This window comes from Littorina saxatilis, linkage group LG2 (genome assembly GCF_037325665.1).
Source record: "Littorina saxatilis isolate snail1 linkage group LG2, US_GU_Lsax_2.0, whole genome shotgun sequence".
In the NCBI taxonomy this organism is placed as follows: Eukaryota; Metazoa; Mollusca; class Gastropoda; order Littorinimorpha; family Littorinidae; genus Littorina; species Littorina saxatilis.
Genome location: NC_090246.1, coordinates 62,306,316 through 62,324,261, shown reverse-complemented (window position 1 = coordinate 62,324,261; position 17,946 = coordinate 62,306,316). Strand labels below are relative to the sequence as shown.

The following is a 17,946-nucleotide window of genomic DNA, read 5'->3' as shown; positions in this document are numbered from 1 at the left end:
GAATGGTTTCCGAATTATTATTTCAAGGCAAGAACAATCGTAATCGAAAACGTGTAGGGTTCAGAACGTTCTTACCATTATAAGACTTATTACCAGCGTGCCTCGTGCGTGCAGACTGCATGCAGTGGTTTGATTGCCCTAGCAGACGACATAAACCCCGCTCAGCAAATTAACATGTTGGGCAAATGTGAACGAAAAAACGATGGGGATATAATACGTGTAGGGTTCAGAGCATTCTTACCGTTCATATTTAGTATCAGACTCCCCGATGAGTGAAGATACAACACGAGAAATATGCCACATTTGTTTTGAAAATGTGCGAACCGTCGAGTCCCGCGGCTTCGAGTCAATTCAAGGGGAGTCACTCCGCACAGTCAATCCGTCGAAGCTCGACTGGAGGTTTTGAATCGCAAATAATGAAGAGCACAGCCCTTTCTCCGAGTTCAAATGAGGTCTCTCTGAAAGATCATCACTGTTCAGATTAACGCTACACTGGAATTTACCAACAGAAATTAAAATGCGTGTGACGAAAGCACGACACACTTGAGACACCCCTCACAAAAGTAGATCTTTACTGTACACGACCTGACCACACAGTTATGCCTATTCAAATGCGCGTTGCAAAATGTGCGCTTGGAATCTTCTTTTTCTATGGCGGTACTGACAATATCGTTATTGAAACAATCCCAGTGCACTAAGGGATTTATAGAGCAAATCTCGAAAATAATTATTGAACTCAGCGCTATGCGCTTCGTTCAATAATGAATTTTCTCGATTTGCTCTATAAATCCCTTAGTGCACTGGGATGTCTCAATAACTTAAATAATAATAATGGACATTTATAAATAAATCACATAAATGACTATGCATGTGTGTGTAGGTACATGTATGTGTTCTGTCCTTTGTCCTGGATAGCCAACATAGAAATGATTTTTTTTGTTGGTGTCATTTGTTATGGAAGAGTTGTGCCCATTTAAGCTGAGGTAAGGACATTGTACACATAGTCTCTTATCAGTACAGGCACGTGATCATGGTACCAGTGAATAGTGATATTTGGTGTGCATGCATGCAAAGGGCATCATATCCAGCAGACAGGTCGTACCATGCACATCAGAGCATGTTCACTGTAACGCCATGCAGTGATGTTCCGAGGCGTCGGTCATCGGTCATAGACCGATTTAGGTTGTAAAATGACCGATTGCAAACACCTCTGTCCCGTCAAATGTCCGATCCGATCGCGAAGTCAGCGGTCATTGTCCGTTAGTATTACGTCTAGAGCGGTCACTGCAAGAAGAATCTGTACAAACTGAAGTATCAAACCCCGTTAAAACGAGTTCGAATCGGGGCCTACTTGAACTTCAATTTTCACTCTCGGTCGAACAATAACACAAGGGAAGCAACTCTCGACCGAACAATATTACAAGAGCCACAACTCTCGCTACTTTTGACAGCGACACTTTACTTCCGCCGCCACATTTCTGCAAAGATGCCGCCGAAGAAAAAGGTTTGCGTGGGAAAAGGGCAGACACTTTTGAGTGGCTTTGTTAAAAAAAAGGACGACACGGACAGTCAAGTTGCAGGGCCTTCGGCCCCGTCGGAGACTGAAGCCTCAGAAGGTGAGCCAATAGATCTACAACCTCAGGAAGAGACGCAGGAAGAGACGCAAGAAACGAAAGTAGGGGCGACCAGAAAGTTTGTGCAGAGCTGGTTTTCTATGTTCCCTTGGCTCAGCTACAGCAAAGAAAAAGAACTGATGTTCTGCACCATCTGTCAGGAGGATGACGTTGCCTCAAACTCGTTCACCGTTGGTTGCAGCAACTTTCGCAAATCCGCACTGGCATCTAAAAAGGTTAGGCTAGGTGCCATGATTGGTTCGCTTGATCTGAATGTCCTATTGTTTTTTTGTAGTCAGGACATGATGTCCTATTAGTTTTTTGATTCAGGACATTTTGTCCTGTTGCCCTCCAGTCCTAGGAACATCACTGCCATGATCGTTTGTTTCTGCTGATCAGTGACAATGTGTGGTTGCCTCAACTTGAAGGGGCGCAACTCATCCACAGCCCATAAAACACCTAACAGATATTTTCAAACATTAAGGTCTAGAGGAAGTTGTATTCAAGTCTGAATATAAACAATAAAAGCCACAGCATGCATGCCAATCCAATTTTGCCATCACAAACTGCACGCACATAACATAAAAATAATCAGCCACAACTTGTCTCTCACACAGCAGTGAAACATAAGTCACTTTCTGCTGCCACATTTTCAAGCAAAAATAAATTTGATACATACTGCACACCCTCAAGCTGCCCCTTTCTCCCTCCCTCCCACCCAACACAGCGTCATCAAGAAGGCTGCCAAGCCGCTGGCTTTTCAACCCACAGCTGGTAGTTCTTCCCCCATGGAAAGCGCTTTACACTGCCACACTCCAGGCAGGACACCACCGTGTACCGTTCACCCTTCTCTGCACAGAAAAAAAGCCAATGCAAATTGAATGTACAGATAGCCAACCATAACTGCACTGTATGTGTAAACACACTAGAGCATGCACATTTTTATGGGAAACAATTTGACCTCAAAATGGAAGAATAGTGTCAAATGCAATATCGCTGTATGCTAGCATGTACACAAACAGATCTGACTTGACATTCAAGCAATAGTGTCCACCTGTAAATCAAATGGTTTCTTCCTTAGTACATCAAAGGATAATAAAGCTGTTTCGGAAAACTTGAAATCGGTTCTTGCTACATATATATAACTATAAGTCCTTCCAAAAGAACTCTGACTAGAAAATGAGCTATTTATAGACAAGCACTGATTTTAACACTGTATTCCTTCTCAAAGCCTCCGCACTCATGTAAATACTACAGTAGAACCCCCTGTTTACGACTTTGGAAAAACCTTGAAAATTAGGTCGTAAAAAGGGGGGGTCTTAAAAGGGGGGTTTGAGTTTTTGGCCGGTCGGTCATGAATTTGGTTGCAGTGTATGTACTGTCATGTTTACACACAAACACACAGTTGCAGTTTACTGTCATATCAAAACACACACACACACACACACACACCCAAACACATTACAGCAGAACAACGAACTCAAATTTACTCATGGCGTAATGCTCGCTCCCCGCTGAGCGAAGCACATTTGACATTGTCATGATTGTGGCGCAACCAGTAAAATCCGAATGTCCTAACTCGATAGAAAGCATAACGACTTTTCTTCCGAATCATCTTTCTGCTCATACGAATGATTCGTCGCCTTGCATCGCTAAACTTGACCACGATCGTTGAGGTCTTTGTACAGGCTCCTCTCTTTGCGTACTTTCGCTTCGCTATCCTTCTCACCATCTAGATAACACAGAGTCATTATCCTTGACGACACACAGGATTTTCGTATTCGCGACTCCCAAGGAAGTCGCCGCGGATTGCCACTTCGCTCGATTTGCGATTACTTTATTAGCTCTCTACTCAAGAGTCGGCGCTTTTCTTTTTCTTTCGCGAATCTTCGTTTGTCAACAAGACAGTCGTCGTGACAAGATAGTGTGCAGAAAAAACCCGGATGTATCAGGATCTCGCGCGCGCGAGATTTCGTTTTTATTTCTTCTCGCGATAGTTGGAGGAGCGAGAGCCGCCATGTTGTGTTTTCGTCTGCTCGAAATATGCGCAAAAGTCGTAAATCATCCCAAAAAGCTCGGTCGTAAGTCGCGTTTTGGGTCATTATCCTTGACGATACACAGGATTTGCGTCTTCCCGACTCCTAAGGAAGTCGCTGCGGATTCTATCGTGCGCGAGATTTAGGTTTTTTTTCGTCTCGCGATAGTTCGAAGAGCAAGAGCTGCCATGTATTGTTTTCGTCTGCTCGACTACAAATGCGCGAAAGTCGTAATTCATCCCCAAAAGCTCGGTCGTAAGTCGCGTTTTGGGGTGAGTCGTTCACTGGGGGTTCATTATATAGTAGAATGCATCCGTGGTAGCAAAATCGGTCGTAAAAAGGGGGTGGTCGTAAACAGGGGGGTCGTTAAGGGGGAGTACTACTGTATTGGTAAGCCAGTTGAAACTCTTCTCATTTGACATTTCAACGGATTACAGCTGCTGTGGACCTTCCCTAGGCAATACGTCCTGCGTCATCAGTTCTTGTTGCTAACCTGCTGAAATCATAATCTTGACAACTTACTTTTATTTCTGGAAATGGATGTGATGCCTGGTAACAGCAGCATGCAGCATTTCTTGCAGATGGATCTCTTTATCTCTGGATGCCTGCAAAAGCAGAAAGATACGTACAGTATTATATTTGCATACAGATCAAATGACACCATATTTTTTTCAGTTCACATAAAAATTTAATACAGGTGACTATCCGCAATCAATGTGACCATACACAATTAAAAGTTATTATGAGTATACTTAAAAAAACAAAACAATTAATGCAGCATTTTTTAAATTATTATTGGTCAATGTCATCAATACATACATGCGTATGACATGTTTCTCCGCAACAGATCTCATAGTATTGATGTAGAACCTGCACATCTCTGGGTTGCTGGGTGACTGCTGGAGGCACAGATGAGCTGCCTGTGACAAGAAAAGTCAGGACAGGTTATATTACATAAAATATATAACTTGACAATATAGGATGACAATAGTAATAACACCCACCCACGCACAAACTTTTGATATAGTTTGAACTTTACTAAAAAGTTGGCACGGAGAATCTATAACTACTGTGACAATATGTATGACATCCTAACATGTTCAGCCATACATGCATCAATACAATTGATTGCCAACTGGAATGGAAGAGCACAAAAAGTGTAACTTGATATGTAGTTTCTCTAGAGGGAAAAACATCTTCCACTTTCATGTCAGTGTGTCCCATGCAACATACATTTGCCAAACAGCTATGTGCAAGTAGATTATTTGTTAGTGGTATAGAAAATACTGATCAACAATTAAAGTCAGTTTTCACATTCATTTTCTACCTATTTCTTATTTGTTTATTCTGTTGGCAATGGTGAAATGTCAGCAATCGTGTGTCATTCGGGACAGTAGACATGACACCTGACCTTTTGGCACACACAGTCTCCTACATATTACATACATGTGTCAACTATCATGAATACGCGACAGTAACAGATATCAGAAGCAGACCGGGGAGAGGAAGATCTCCTAATTAGTACCTCAAGTCAAATACACATATTATTTTTCGAATTTTACCTGGTACAAATAATTTATTCGTTGATAGGCTTCCTTATTCCCCAAGCCTTTCTGTTTCGCACTTTTCCCCATCTTGAAACGAAACAAAGTCGCTTGGCCAAGGGGAAATAACTCACAATACGTATCTCCATTTCCGGTGTGTAAACTCGCTGGTTGTGTAAAAAGTCGGTCGTGCACGTTTCAAGATCACAAGTTGACATAACCACTTCGTAACTCTTGTGCAAATTAGAATGTGATGAACTAAAAAGTGTCCACCGTTGGCTGAAGAATCTTTGATAAAGCTGCGCTACACGATCGGCGAGATGGATAAAAGTCGTTTGAGTTTAACCTTGATACGCATGTGTAAGGTTCAAGTGTTCGCAAAGGAGGCCAACTCTATTTCAACGTCGTCTGCTCTTACCGCGAGAAGGGTACCGCCTTCGACCTACTGCCGAAGGGTAAGGCGGTCAGGCGTTGAAGTGAAACTGATCAACTGATCTAAAGCCTATTGACATTCAAGTTCAGATGGATAGATTTGTTTTGTTTGTGTACTTATTTTTGCTTTGTTTCTTTTCTTGAAGAGTGGCAGGTGGGGTGGGGAGGGGAGGCTTGTTACTTTTTGATGTATTTTTACCAGTGCGTGAAGGTCTGTTTGTGTGTGTGTGTGTTGGATTTAGGGGGAATACAGTATAAAGTAAGAACAGTTTTTCACATTTTCTTACCTGTCTTTTGAATGTGAAAATAAAGTTTGTGGAATGAGTCAAAGTTCAAAGTCAAAATTCACCTCAATTTTGTACCAGTGAACCTTGCAAAATCCTTTTTGAATTGGTCCACATTTAAAACATTACGGGGAATATATACAATAGGATTAATGAAAGGATATATATGAAGTTAAACCTATCTATAACGACCACCCAAGGGACCAACCAAAAGTGGTTGCTGTGGAATGGTGAATTATACATCGAAGAAAATAATGCTCTTGTCTGGGATCCTTTGGGGTGGTTGTTGTGGGCAGGTGGTTGCTTCAGAGAGAAATGGGGACAAAGGCAGGTTTGACTGTACATGTATTAATTATATAATGGTACTGGTAGAGTGTATGCAATGATTATAGCTGGTGTCAACAAACTGTCTATTATTACAGGCATGGGTATGGTCCGCCGAAAGGCAAATTTCCGCCAACATTGTTTTTTGTTCCGCCAAAAAAATAAATGGGGGAGGCAAAAATGATTCTGAACACTGAATGTAATGGCAAAATTGGAGCTCAGATGACACCAAATTGCACAGTTTGGGTTCTTTTGAGAATTTTTTTTCCGGGGGAGAATGCACCCGGACCCCCCTAGTAAGGCTAGGTGCTTGGCGCCGTCGACTTTGATATATATTACTTACAAATTTTCAGCCTATATTACATTTTTCAATTCCCATACCTGCTCTTAGTTGAACCTAGCTTGCACAGAAATTGAAATATGAAAGTCTTGAATGGAATTGTGAAAATACATTGCACTCTCTTTTAATTCTGCAGCATGCCACTAAAGCGGCCACAAGTGCCAAGACAGCAAGTGCTGTCAAGGCACACGGAAATTTCAATGATGTTATGGATCTGCCAGCTTCGCCTCCCCCTCTCACTGAAAGGGAACAGTCATCACAGCTGGATTTGAGAGTTCCAGTGGTGCAGATAGAAGACATCCACAGAGCAGAACCAATCACTTTGCATTTCAAGCATGCAGAACAGGTGGTCAGTGTAACGGCAGGCAGTATTGCAAACGACTTGACACTGTTCATGCCAAAGAGAAATGAAGTCTTCAGTATACACATTCCACATTCTGAACAGGTAAGTGAATGAGGCAGTGTTTGGTTGTGATGAAATGTGTTCATAAACATGAAGGTGTATCCATTAAAGGTTCATGTTAGGACTCCAATAAGTAGATCTGTCTGCATTCCCCATATCTCTTTACAAATTACATCCACCCAATTGTATGTGTGTGTATTATAACCTGCTACTGTGGTGAAACACATCGGCTACACCTGGAGACAACTGGAGAGATTGGCCCAGGATCGGAGTGCCTGGCGAGCTCTTGTTGGCGGCCTATGCCCCGGACGGGGTCAAAGGCATAAGTAAGTAAGTAAGTAAGTAACTGTTTTAATTCAGAAAATCTATCGGACTTATAGTTTAAAAAGTACAATTGACATTGTGGGGAATTCTTCTTCTTCGTCGTTCGCTCAGACATGTCTGTCATGTGAGCGTAGATGCGTTGTGCTGCCGTTACGCGCCTGACAAGTCAGGCCCAGCACATCCGACTTCAGCTTGTTTTTATATCAGAGTGTTCGCTCTCCTAGATTGATTGCTTTACCGGGCTGCCGAGTTCAATCTACCCGTTATTGTGGGGAATAAATTATATGTAACAGCTGCTTAAAATCAGATTCTATACTTTTAACCTCCAAATGAAATCATGCCATATGGTTTTCTGTTCAGGTGATGCGCACAGTTCTGCTGGACGGCTCAGTGTTACCCACAACCGCTCTGCGCGTCACAGCAGCAACAGCAGAACCGGATCAAACCAACCCAGGAAAAAGGATTGACTCCATTGATGAACACCAGTGGCAGGAGCAAGTGCTTGCTGTGCAGAAACTCCCCCAGTACTACATGATGCTGTCCAAAATCAGGCTGACAGGTGCTCCTCCGCTTTTTCATCTGTATTTTTGTTTGTGTCTGTACAGTGAAAACCACCACTCTTGTAAGACCTGAAAACCTCTGAGGAAGTCACAGCGGATTTGTTTTTCACAAGTTCATGATTCATGTTGCAGGAAGAAGAAAATACCATTTAGAATATCCAGCATAATGTGTAAATGTCCAGTCTCAGGGGCAGCTGACAGACAATACACTGGACAGACAATACACTGCTCAGACAAAGGGATCATGTCTGTGGGGTCAGGAAAATCAGGTCCCACCATCAGAAGACTGTATCCATTTCCCATCCTGTGTCACTGCAGTGGCACATAGAAAACCTCTTGCCATTCTGCCAGAAGTGCAGGTGGCTGATTACAACTTAACATGCACACACCTGGGTACATAGCGCAACTCTTGTTGCAGCTAGCTTACCAGTGGGAGCAAATGACCCACATTTTCCAATTGGGATAATAATGTATAGAAATTAGCATAACATTCCAGCTGCTAGACATGCAATCACAGCCATTGCTTTTGTTGCAGGTCTAGTGGTGTTGACCACAATGGCTGGCTATGCCATGGCTCCAGCCGCTTTCGATCCCCTGACTTTTGTCCTGTGCACTGTGGGCACTGGACTGACCTCCTGTGCTGCAAACTCTGTCAACCAGGTGAGTAGCTCTCAGTGCTGAGATGAGGCTAGCATCTTGAGAATGTTAGAACAGGAAGGAAAAATTATGTTTAATGGAGAAGGAAGGTGGGGGAAGTAGAGAGATCGAGAGTCTATGTATGGTTGTCAGTATCTGATATTTGATTGAGTTTTTACTTGATTACATTATTTTGCTTAGTTCTTACTCAGTGTTCTTCCCAGTCTCAGAGGACAATAGGTCAGGTGGACCTGGACGGAAAGTATGTCTACTATAGGTCCAAATGTACTGGTCACAAAGAATTGTTCCTCCTTTGGTCAAAACTATTGGAAGGTCAACCAGCCAGGGATCACAACAATGCCTGAGATCAGAAAATTAAGTATCAGGGACCGAAGATTGAGGCCCAAGAACAGCACTGCTTTACACATGAGAAAAGCCTTATGTTGATGTTTTGTCATTCATTTTATAAATTAGGTGAATTTTTATCGTCACTCAAGTCTTAAACATTTAGGGAAAACTGTAGGGTACGGAAAACCCAATGTCAAATTCAACTTCCATTCTGCAAGGAGCAAGTATTTGTAGATGTTGATTTACCTTTGTCTTTGTCTTTATTTTCCAGTTCTTTGAAGTGCCCTATGATTCACAGATGAATCGCACCAAAAACAGAGTCTTAGTACGAGGCCACATGAGGTAAGGATAGTTTTAAACTTAATTTATTTGAATGTTTTGTGAATTAATGAGTTTGTGATTTGGTCATACTGTAGAGCTTTTTTAAGACCGCAAAATATCTGAGCAGAGCAGGTCATAACAGGGAAGGAGTCTTAAGGCGAAGTGCGCCACTGAAATTTAGAGTGATTGGACTTACACAGCCATTTTGAGTTGTTAGCAGTTTTGCACCTTTCAATCTGTCTACTTTCATGACATGCATATGATTACACTATACAAATTCATCAAAGTCTCTAAAAATATATTTCATTGCACCAACCCGTCAAATTTTTCTGTCTTTTCATTCACTCTTCCGATAAAAATTACGATTGACAACAGACATTTCTGCTCGCCCAACGTGGAAACGTCGTATACCGTTTGAACAGCAGTTCTCTCCCCTGCGTCATTCGGCGGTTATTTTCGGTTAAATATGGATTCTTCTGGGGAAACCACCCTATTTTCCAAACAATCAAACCCCAGACACTTTCCATATAAGGGGGTATGACGTAAATACCTGGCCACGATTGGTCAGATAGGCTCGCGTGGCTTTTCGCGTTCTAAAAGTCGTCTGCTCACCACGTTTAGTTTTCGACTGAGTTTGCTTAGAAAAATGGCTCGTGTGAAAAGATTAACGCTCTGAAAAACACATAATGAAGGCAAGCGTACGAGAAGACAACAACTGAAGAGTTGCAGAGACAAGAGAACAACTAAAACACAATCGGTGACAAAGCGCACAAAATCTGGATCGACCGCTGTGGCATGCAGATCAAATTCTGCGTCAGGACTGAGAGTGTGTTCTTGCCTGTTTGACGCGAACACAATTCAAGAGGAACACATAGGCCTACACAGCAGCCACCGTGTCAAAAGCGACAGGTCCAGAGGCTTCCCAAACAAGGAGATGTTTTGTTGATTTGGAAACCTTTGATGGTATTGACTTGTAAACAAACTTTGTTGTCCGCAATGTAGGCCTAAACAGTCAACGCTGTCACCATGCCCAGACTCAAAACAGGGACACGGCCTTGCAGTGTACGCGCATGTCTCTTGTTCAACGTGTGAGGAAGTTGTTCCAGGTACCGATGGATACCTTGCTTCCAAAGAAAGCGGTCAAACGGATTATGGTCTCATCAGGCAAGCCGTTTATTCGTCCTTGGTATGTGGGCTAGGTGCTCAACAATTTAACAAATTTTGTGAAAGTTTAGATTTGGTAGGCGTGCATCACAAAACCTTCCAGAAGAAAGCTGATAAACTCTATCAACGACTTCTTCTTCTTCTTCTTGTTGCCGCTACATGTGGAGACCAGTCCAATTGAGAAATGTAGTGGTCTATCAACGACTTGATGTAGATCTACTGGAGGAGAAAGTATTCAGTGAGGTGTTCTTGACGTCAGTGTAAGCTACGACGGATCATGGCTGACCATGGGGCACTCGTCCCACATTGGAATAGGGTGTGTTGTAGTCTAGACGTGCTGACTGGAATTTGCTTAGACGCTCATGTTATGTGCAACTACTGTCATGTTTGCCAGACAACTGGAAACAAACTTCTCCAGGAGAAACCCCTGGAGTATGCTGCCTGGCTGGTAAAACAACTGGACATCTGTGACAAGAATTCTGCAGGTGAGTGCGTAGATCTAAACAGTATGTGTGCGTTTGTGAAGACGGTTGTTGAAATGGGATGATAGTGTGTTGTGTTTGAATTTTACATAGATCTGTAAGTTTTTGTGAATATGTGTGTCAGTGTTTTTGTGTGCGCTGTCTATGTGTACCGTACGTGTACGTGTGTGTGTTTGTGTGTATTTGTGTGTGTTTGGGTACTAATCCATGCATAGTAATACATGTACTGAACAAAAACAATGATAGCGTCTATGTTACTGTTAGTAGATCTGTGGCTGATTGCCTTGTGTGTGTGTGTGTGTGTGTGTGTGTGTGCGTGTGTTTGTGCATGCATGTGTGTGTGTGTGTGTGAGTGTGTGTGTGTGTGTGTGTGTGTTTGGGTATTGATCCATATCCATGCATAGTAATACATGTACTGAACAAAAACAATAATAGCGTCTATATTGGTAGATATGTGGCTGATTGCCTTGTGTGCGTGTGTGTGTGAGAGAGAGTGTGTGTTTGTGCATGCATGTGCGTGCGTGTGTGTGTGTGTGTTTGGGTATTGATCCATGCATAGTAATACATGTACTGAACAAAAACAATAATAGCGTCTATGTTGGTAGATATGTGGCTGATTGCCTTGTGTGTGTGTGTGTTTGTGCATGTATGTGCGTGTGTGTTTGGGTATTGTTCCATGCATAGTAATACATGTACTGAACAAAAGCAATAATAGCGTCTATGTTGGTAGATATGTGGCTGATTGCCTTTTGTGTGTGCGTGTGTGTGTGTTTGTTTGTTTGTGTGTTTGCTATTCAGTGGCTGACTTTGACTGAAACGTTCATTTTATTTTTAGGTTCCAGTGGCATCATGGAAGTCGAGGCGGCTGGGGTTCTGTGGGGCAGGTCAGTGTCGCAGCACAATCTGCGATACACAGTTATGCTGTCAGACGGTGACACAAAAACCTTCCAGGAACTTTCCAACATAAAGCTTTATGGAGATCAAGTAACCATCAAAAAAGAAGAGTACATCAATCACGTTTCCAAGCGTCTTGGGACAGCGCTTCGCAACCTGCTGACAGACTGCCTCAAGAAAGGAATCACTTTGGGAGGGCGAGGGTATGGTCAGCTGACTCTGAATACAATCAAGAAGTTGACGATATATTACAATCGGGCAATTAGGGGGGGGGGGGGGGGGAGGGTTGCAGACATGAAACGGGCAGTGATGGCATCTCTGCGTCACGGCTACTTAACAGATGACAAGCCACAGCATGACTTCACATCATGGTGCTTCTACCAGGCCGCCCTTGCGCAGAACAAGCCCCCAGGACCACACGCAAAACTCGTCCATACACCTCTCAACTTCAAGAAGCTGAATCCTCCTCTAGAACCAGTTTACCAGAGACTGACGGAAGATCTGCTTCAGAGATGTGTGTCAGGAAAAACCCAAAACTCTAATGAGTGTCTCCACAGCAGCGTTTGGGTTCGCTGCCCCAAGGACAAATTTGCATGCAAAAATCGCGTACGGTTTGCAGTCGTCACAGGGGCTAGGTAATTCAATTTTGGACCAGCGGCTGCTCTCAACACTGCACAGTTCTACGGCTTTACAACAGGCTGTAACATGAAAAGATTAAACAAGGTTAGGGAGTGTAAGAGGGTTCTTGGCAGCCTCAGGTTCAAGAAAGATCAGCTAAACAAGAGACGCGACACTGTGCTTACAGCTAAACTCAAAAGACAGGATGAGCTCATCAGACTAGAAGGGGGTGCAGCATATGCTGCTGGGCAGTTTTAGGTAAGCCTGTAGTTACCAGGTGTCTGTGAAAAGTACCTGAACTATGTTAACATTGATTTGGGGTGAATAAAAGAGCTTTGAAATGTTCTCGGCCTTGTTTCTCTGTTCAGCGTTTTTGCATGACCTGCTTTCTAGGAAACTATTTTTCTTCAATCCATCTGTTCAGAATGCAATGAAACTTAAGGGACATGCTTATCAGAGGACAACCTGTGGAATGACAACAGGAATTTTCTTTAAATTAATAAATAACTGTTCAGGCGGGTCATATTTACTAAAATTGTGCTGAAAAACATGATAATTCATCTAAAAACAATATTTTATTAGAACTATTCATCCTAGAAAAAATCCCTGTTGTCATTCCACATCTATGGACTCCTACATCCTACATGCAAAAAATCACATTCCTATGATTGAAGGGGAAGCTAAAAAACGTGTTCCTAGCAACCCATTTTGGCAGTTGGAGATTGTCGTTTCCATGGTAACGGACAGTGACGGTACTGAAAACGTTATCCGTTTTGAAATCGTATATGCCTTACCACTTCATAAGTATATAACATTAGCCTATGGTAGAAGTAAATACAAATTTAGATTTTAGTGGCTCCCTTTGCCTTAAACAGAAGGAAAACTGACACAAAATAAATCTGGTTTATTGCAATCACTGTTGACTGGTTATGGGCTTCTAACTGTCTTCCAGCCCCTTAGCCCATAGAATTGAACCAAACATTCATGCGCTTTGCATTTCCTTCTGTAATATGAGGGTTTAGTAATGTCCCTTAATCCTTCAGAATCAAGGCCAGTTTACTGGTCTTGAGCTTAAGTTTGCTGATCACTGCTTCCTCTCACACAGATTTTCCTGCAGAGTAACTGTTTGACAACCATGTTTCAGCCCCTTGCATGCAGTGTCCTTTGCGGTTGCATCCAGTGTGACAGGCCTCGCCATCCTTTCGCTGGGCGTGAATGGAATCACAGCGTGTCTTGGGGCCTTCAACCTTGGTCTCTATACACTGGCTTACACGCCACTGAAGCGTGTCAGCATCGTTAACACCTGGGTGGGAGCGGTGGTGGGGGCTATTCCCCCCATGATGGGCTGGGCTGCTTGCACTGGGGGCTTGGAAGCAGGTGAGATGAAGTTTGAAAAAGCTTAGAGGATTTGTGTGAGGGGGGGGGGGGGGGGGGGGGGAATGTGTGTGTGTGTTGGGACAGTGGTTGTTTGTTTGATATAACAAGGTTTGTAGTAAAAGAATGCTCTTCATCGCTTCGAAGACTAGCACATTACTGTCAAAAAATAAAGACAGAGAATATTGTTGTAGTGAATATCTAGTACTAGCTTCTTTGATGGCTTGGAAGACTAGTTAACCGGTGAGCGTTTTCAAAGATAATTTGAATACTTGATGTGTTTTTGACAAGAGCTACTGTGATTTGTGGAAAAGGGCTGCAACTAATTTTGATCAGTGTTTGTTTCGTCATGTGATGCTTTGATTGTTGCTAATCAATGTTTTGTCTCGCTGTCTGGTCTATCAGTATAGACGTGTGATCGACAAGATAAGAAGTTTAATCAATGTGTTTCCTCTGTGAACTATGTTGGCAGGTGCTTGGCTGCTGGGGGGAGTGCTGTTTGCTTGGCAGTTCCCGCACTTCAACGCCCTCAGCTGGAACCTCCGCCCGGACTACTCTCGCGCTGGATACCGCATGATGTCAGTGGTCAACCCGGGCCTGACCAAGCGAGTAGCCCTTCGTTACTGCCTGGCCACCACAGGTCTTTGTCTGGCCGCTCCTCTTGTCGACCTGACCACCTGGACCTTTGCTGCCGACTCCCTGCCCCTCAACCTCTATCTCTCCTACCTGGGCTGGCAGTTTTATCGCCATGGCGACAGCAAGACCTCCAGGAAGTTGTTCCGCTTTACGTTGATCCATCTTCCAGCGATGCTGATCTTGATGTGGATCAGCAAGAAACAGAAGCAGAGTTCCAAGGCAGCTGAAGCGAAAGTTGTTGAGCAGGCTGTGGCTGTGTCCGTATGATGATTTGGAGCATAGTCATTACAGCTTAGGGTTTTTTTTTGTATGTTGATCAAGATTTTTCTGTGATAGCACGAGGCTCATGTTATCGTGGGTGCATGTGGGGCTGTTCTTGTGAGGTGTGCCAGAAAAAAAGTAAAGGCCTGAACCGAGAAAGATAAATATTCATCCCATGGTATCGGTAGCTCTGAACTTTTGTCAGACAGAGCTTCTATACCTGACATGCACCCATGTTTTAAGAATAAGAATAAGAATACTTTATTATCTCATAGAGAAATTCAGGCGTGGTACATAACAATAGTACAAACAAGACATTGATTTTACATAAAACATATAGCACTATATAACAGGGCAGGTTATAGAAACACCTTCCACATACCTCTCTGGACATTCCTTGCATTGTTCTTACGCATTCAGACATGTGTAGGTGAAAGTATGACAACTGCTATGGGGAAGGAGAAACAATGTTTGGATATCTTTGAAATGATTCACAAAATTCCTGTAAGTTTGCAAAGTATTATAATAAGCTATGTGTTCCCTGTTTGTGATTGTGATTGAAGAAAACTAGGAATTACTTGTAACACAGGCTTTGATTCTATCCAAGTGTGACATGCGTGAGTATATAAATCTTAACAAGAAGGGCAAAGCCCATACGACTCACATGCTTGACCTTGACCTTTACATGACCTTGACCTTCAGGGTCAAGGTCAAATAACTAAACCTAGCAATGACATCATACACTAAGAACTGCTTTACACATTTTTCCTATCAAAATACATGTGACCTTGACCCAAGGTCATCCAAGGTCATGCAACACAAAGCTGTTAATTCAAGACATAGGAAGTACAATGGTGCTTATTGGCTCTTTCTACCATGAGATATGGTCACTTTTAGTGGTTCACTACCTTATTTTGGTCACATTTCATAAGGGTCAAAGTGACCTTGACCTTGATCATATGTGACCAAATGTGTCTCATGATGAAAGCATAACATGTGCCCCACATAATTTTTAAGTTTGAAACAATTATCTTCCATAGTTCAGGGTCAAGGTCACTTCAAAATATGTATACAATCCAACTTTAAAGGACCCTTGCGACCTTGACCTTGAAGCAAGGTCAACCAAACTGGTGTCCAAAGATAGGGCTTACATTGCCCTGTATGGCATACATAGCTAAGGTTGCCATTCTCGATAACTTCAGAAAAAAATGTGAAAAATGGTTGTTTTTAAGACAACAATTACGGACCCTGTGACCTTGAACTTGAAGTGAGGTCAAGTTGCCGCACATGTTTTTTGAGATCTTGTAACCATACACCATCAGGCCACATCAGGTGTTGATAGACTTAATAGTGTCCAAGAAATATCCAACGTTAAAGTTTTCCGGACGGACGGACGGACGACTCGGGTGAGTACATAGACTCACTTTTGCTTCGCATGTGAGTCAAAAATGTGTGACTTTTTAGAGTTGACTGTTGTAGTGATGAGTGGTTTGCATGAAGACACAGAGATGTCTATATTGATGCATAGGATGTCTTTTTTTATTTTTTTTATTTGGATGAAAATGGAATGCCTGCTTCATAGCATGGTTTTTTCTTGGCATTCGCAGATGTTCAGGTCACAAGCTGTCATAGAGAGACAGAGCGTGAGTGAGAGAGAAGAGAGAGAGAGAGAGAACATTGTACATCATTGTTTTAAATGAATGTTGTAAAATGCAAGGTTTTTAAATAAAATGTATGCAGTAACTGCCTTTAATCATTTTTCCTGATGTTTATGTTGCTAGAAATTGTACGAGCTATACTTTTGCTGTAGGAAAGTGCTTTGCTAGTGTGGAAAGGAGGTTTAGCTGCTGCTTAGAATATTCAAAAATAAATTAGAATGTAGCATGATTATACATTAGTCAGGTTCTGCCTTGTTGGCTAGAATGTCCTTCTTGTTGCAAATAAAACAGTGACTAAAAAAAATACACAGGCATTACATTTGTAAGAAAATCACTTTTTGACTGGGCATAATAGATTTATAAAATGTACTGATCATGCTTGTACCAGTAGTCTGACGCTGCTCCAGATAATAGGCTTCCCATGGTCTGGGAAAGTTTGAAGAAACTACAGGTTATTTTTCAGGTAAGAAAGTTTTGGAAGTTTGAGGAAACAGGTTATGGGAAAGTTCAGGAATATGAGAAATTGAGTTTAACAGAAAATGTGTTTGCATGCAGATAATTTGTGATGGTCATTTGCTATTTGTGATATGTGATTCCATCTGAGGTATACTTTTTGACATCTAAAGTTAACAGGAGAAAAAAATATGTGGCTGAAAACTTCTGTGGAAATGTCAAAGGCAGCAGCTACTATGCCTGCACATCCATTTTTAAGAATCACCAAAACAAAGGTCTCAATGCAACTTGCTTCATATGTTTAAGCAAGCAAACGCTCAGGGACATATGTAGTTACATACTTGTCTATCACAGTTGTAAATGTACGAGTTGGCCATGTTACCTCAGATAACATTGCACGCATTATTGTGATATTATTGTTTGCAATTTTTAATTGTGTCTGTTGCAGATTTATCTTAAATCACTTCTTCGTAACAAGTTATCAACACATGTTTGATCAGTTGTCATGAACAGTCTCCCCTCACTTGACAGTTTTTCTGCTATTTGAAGCTTTAAACAGTAAAAGAACAGACTTTTTGGTTAACACAAGCACTAGTGCACCTGAAATGTGACTAGAATTTGCAGAGTGAAATGATTCCATAACTAAATATCAGCTTTGCAGACCTGTGCACATCTACGGTTTCTCTGTAATTTCTCCGATTTTTATATGCAGAATACGGTGCTACGGATTTGTAATTAAAATTCCGAAATTCCGATGTTTTACTTAAAAAAAATTTCTGTTTTAAAATGTTTTGACCAATTAGTTGGCCGTTACGCTGAAAAGACGTTTTCCGATTTACCGGAAGCGCGCGTGTTCTCAGCATTGAGTCTTTGTTCTTAGACTTAGTGCGTCCAGCGTCTGCGTGGCAACTTAATTGTGATTAAAGTGAAACATGAAAAAGAACAAAAGAGTGCGAGATTCAGATAGTGAAGAGACCGCATCACAATGGCCTAGTGGTAAGGCGTCCGCCCAGTGAGCGGGAGGTCGTGGGTTCGAACCCCGGCCGGGTCATACCTAAGACTTTAAAATTGGCAATCTAGTGGCTGCTCCGTCTGGCATTATGGGTTTAGTGCTAGGACTGGTTGGTCCGGTGTCAGAATAATGTGACTGTGTGAGACTTCTGTCTTGTGTGTGGCGCACGTTAAATGTCAAAGCAGCACCGCCCTGATATAACCCTTCTGGTGGACTGGGTGTTAAGCAA

At 42.3% G+C, this 17,946-nt stretch overlaps 2 protein-coding genes and 1 long non-coding RNA gene across 3 annotated transcripts in view; 1 reads left to right on the top strand and 2 right to left on the bottom strand.

The window, feature by feature from the left end:
- LOC138959474 (uncharacterized) overlaps positions 1-15,802 on the bottom strand; it is a 70,592-nt gene extending 54,790 nt beyond the window's left edge. Inside the window, exon 1 of the long non-coding RNA XR_011453724.1 lies at positions 15,268-15,802. This is a non-coding gene — a long non-coding RNA (uncharacterized lncRNA). The remainder of the gene's footprint in view (positions 1-15,267) is intronic.
- Positions 792-5,307, bottom strand: LOC138959472 (ribonuclease P protein subunit p21-like). Its single transcript, XM_070330984.1, has 4 exons — positions 5,212-5,307; positions 4,469-4,569; positions 4,172-4,254; positions 792-2,464 (listed from the first exon to the last, which is right to left on the bottom strand). Exons 1-4 carry the CDS (start codon positions 5,281-5,283, stop codon positions 2,346-2,348), a joined length of 375 nt encoding a protein of 124 aa, XP_070187085.1. The 5' UTR covers positions 5,284-5,307; the 3' UTR covers positions 792-2,345.
- Positions 5,358-15,274, top strand: LOC138959470 (protoheme IX farnesyltransferase, mitochondrial-like). Its single transcript, XM_070330982.1, has 7 exons — positions 5,358-5,648; positions 6,710-7,018; positions 7,661-7,859; positions 8,396-8,520; positions 9,116-9,186; positions 13,468-13,700; positions 14,170-15,274. Exons 1-7 carry the CDS (start codon positions 5,514-5,516, stop codon positions 14,598-14,600), a joined length of 1,503 nt encoding a protein of 500 aa, XP_070187083.1. The 5' UTR covers positions 5,358-5,513; the 3' UTR covers positions 14,601-15,274.
- Positions 15,803-17,946: the final 2,144 nt, after the last annotated feature.

Excerpts from the sequence above, each read along its gene's own strand:
- LOC138959470 (XM_070330982.1), top strand. The coding sequence starts at position 5,514 with ATGGATAAAAGTCGTTTGAGTTTAACCTTGATACGCATGTGTAAGGTT. Across the intron at positions 7,019-7,660 it reads ACATTCCACATTCTGAACAG|GTGATGCGCACAGTTCTGCT; the intron begins GTAAGTGAATGA and ends TTTTCTGTTCAG. Across the intron at positions 7,860-8,395 it reads GTCCAAAATCAGGCTGACAG|GTCTAGTGGTGTTGACCACA; the intron begins GTGCTCCTCCGC and ends CTTTTGTTGCAG.
- LOC138959472 (XM_070330984.1), bottom strand. The coding sequence starts at position 5,283 with ATGGGGAAAAGTGCGAAACAGAAAGGCTTGGGGAATAAGGAAGCCTAT. Across the intron at positions 4,570-5,211 it reads GAATAAATTATTTGTACCAG|GCAGCTCATCTGTGCCTCCA; the intron begins GTAAAATTCGAA and ends TTCTTGTCACAG. Across the intron at positions 2,465-4,171 it reads ATCCATTTCCAGAAATAAAA|AGAAGGGTGAACGGTACACG; the intron begins GTAAGTTGTCAA and ends TTTTCTGTGCAG.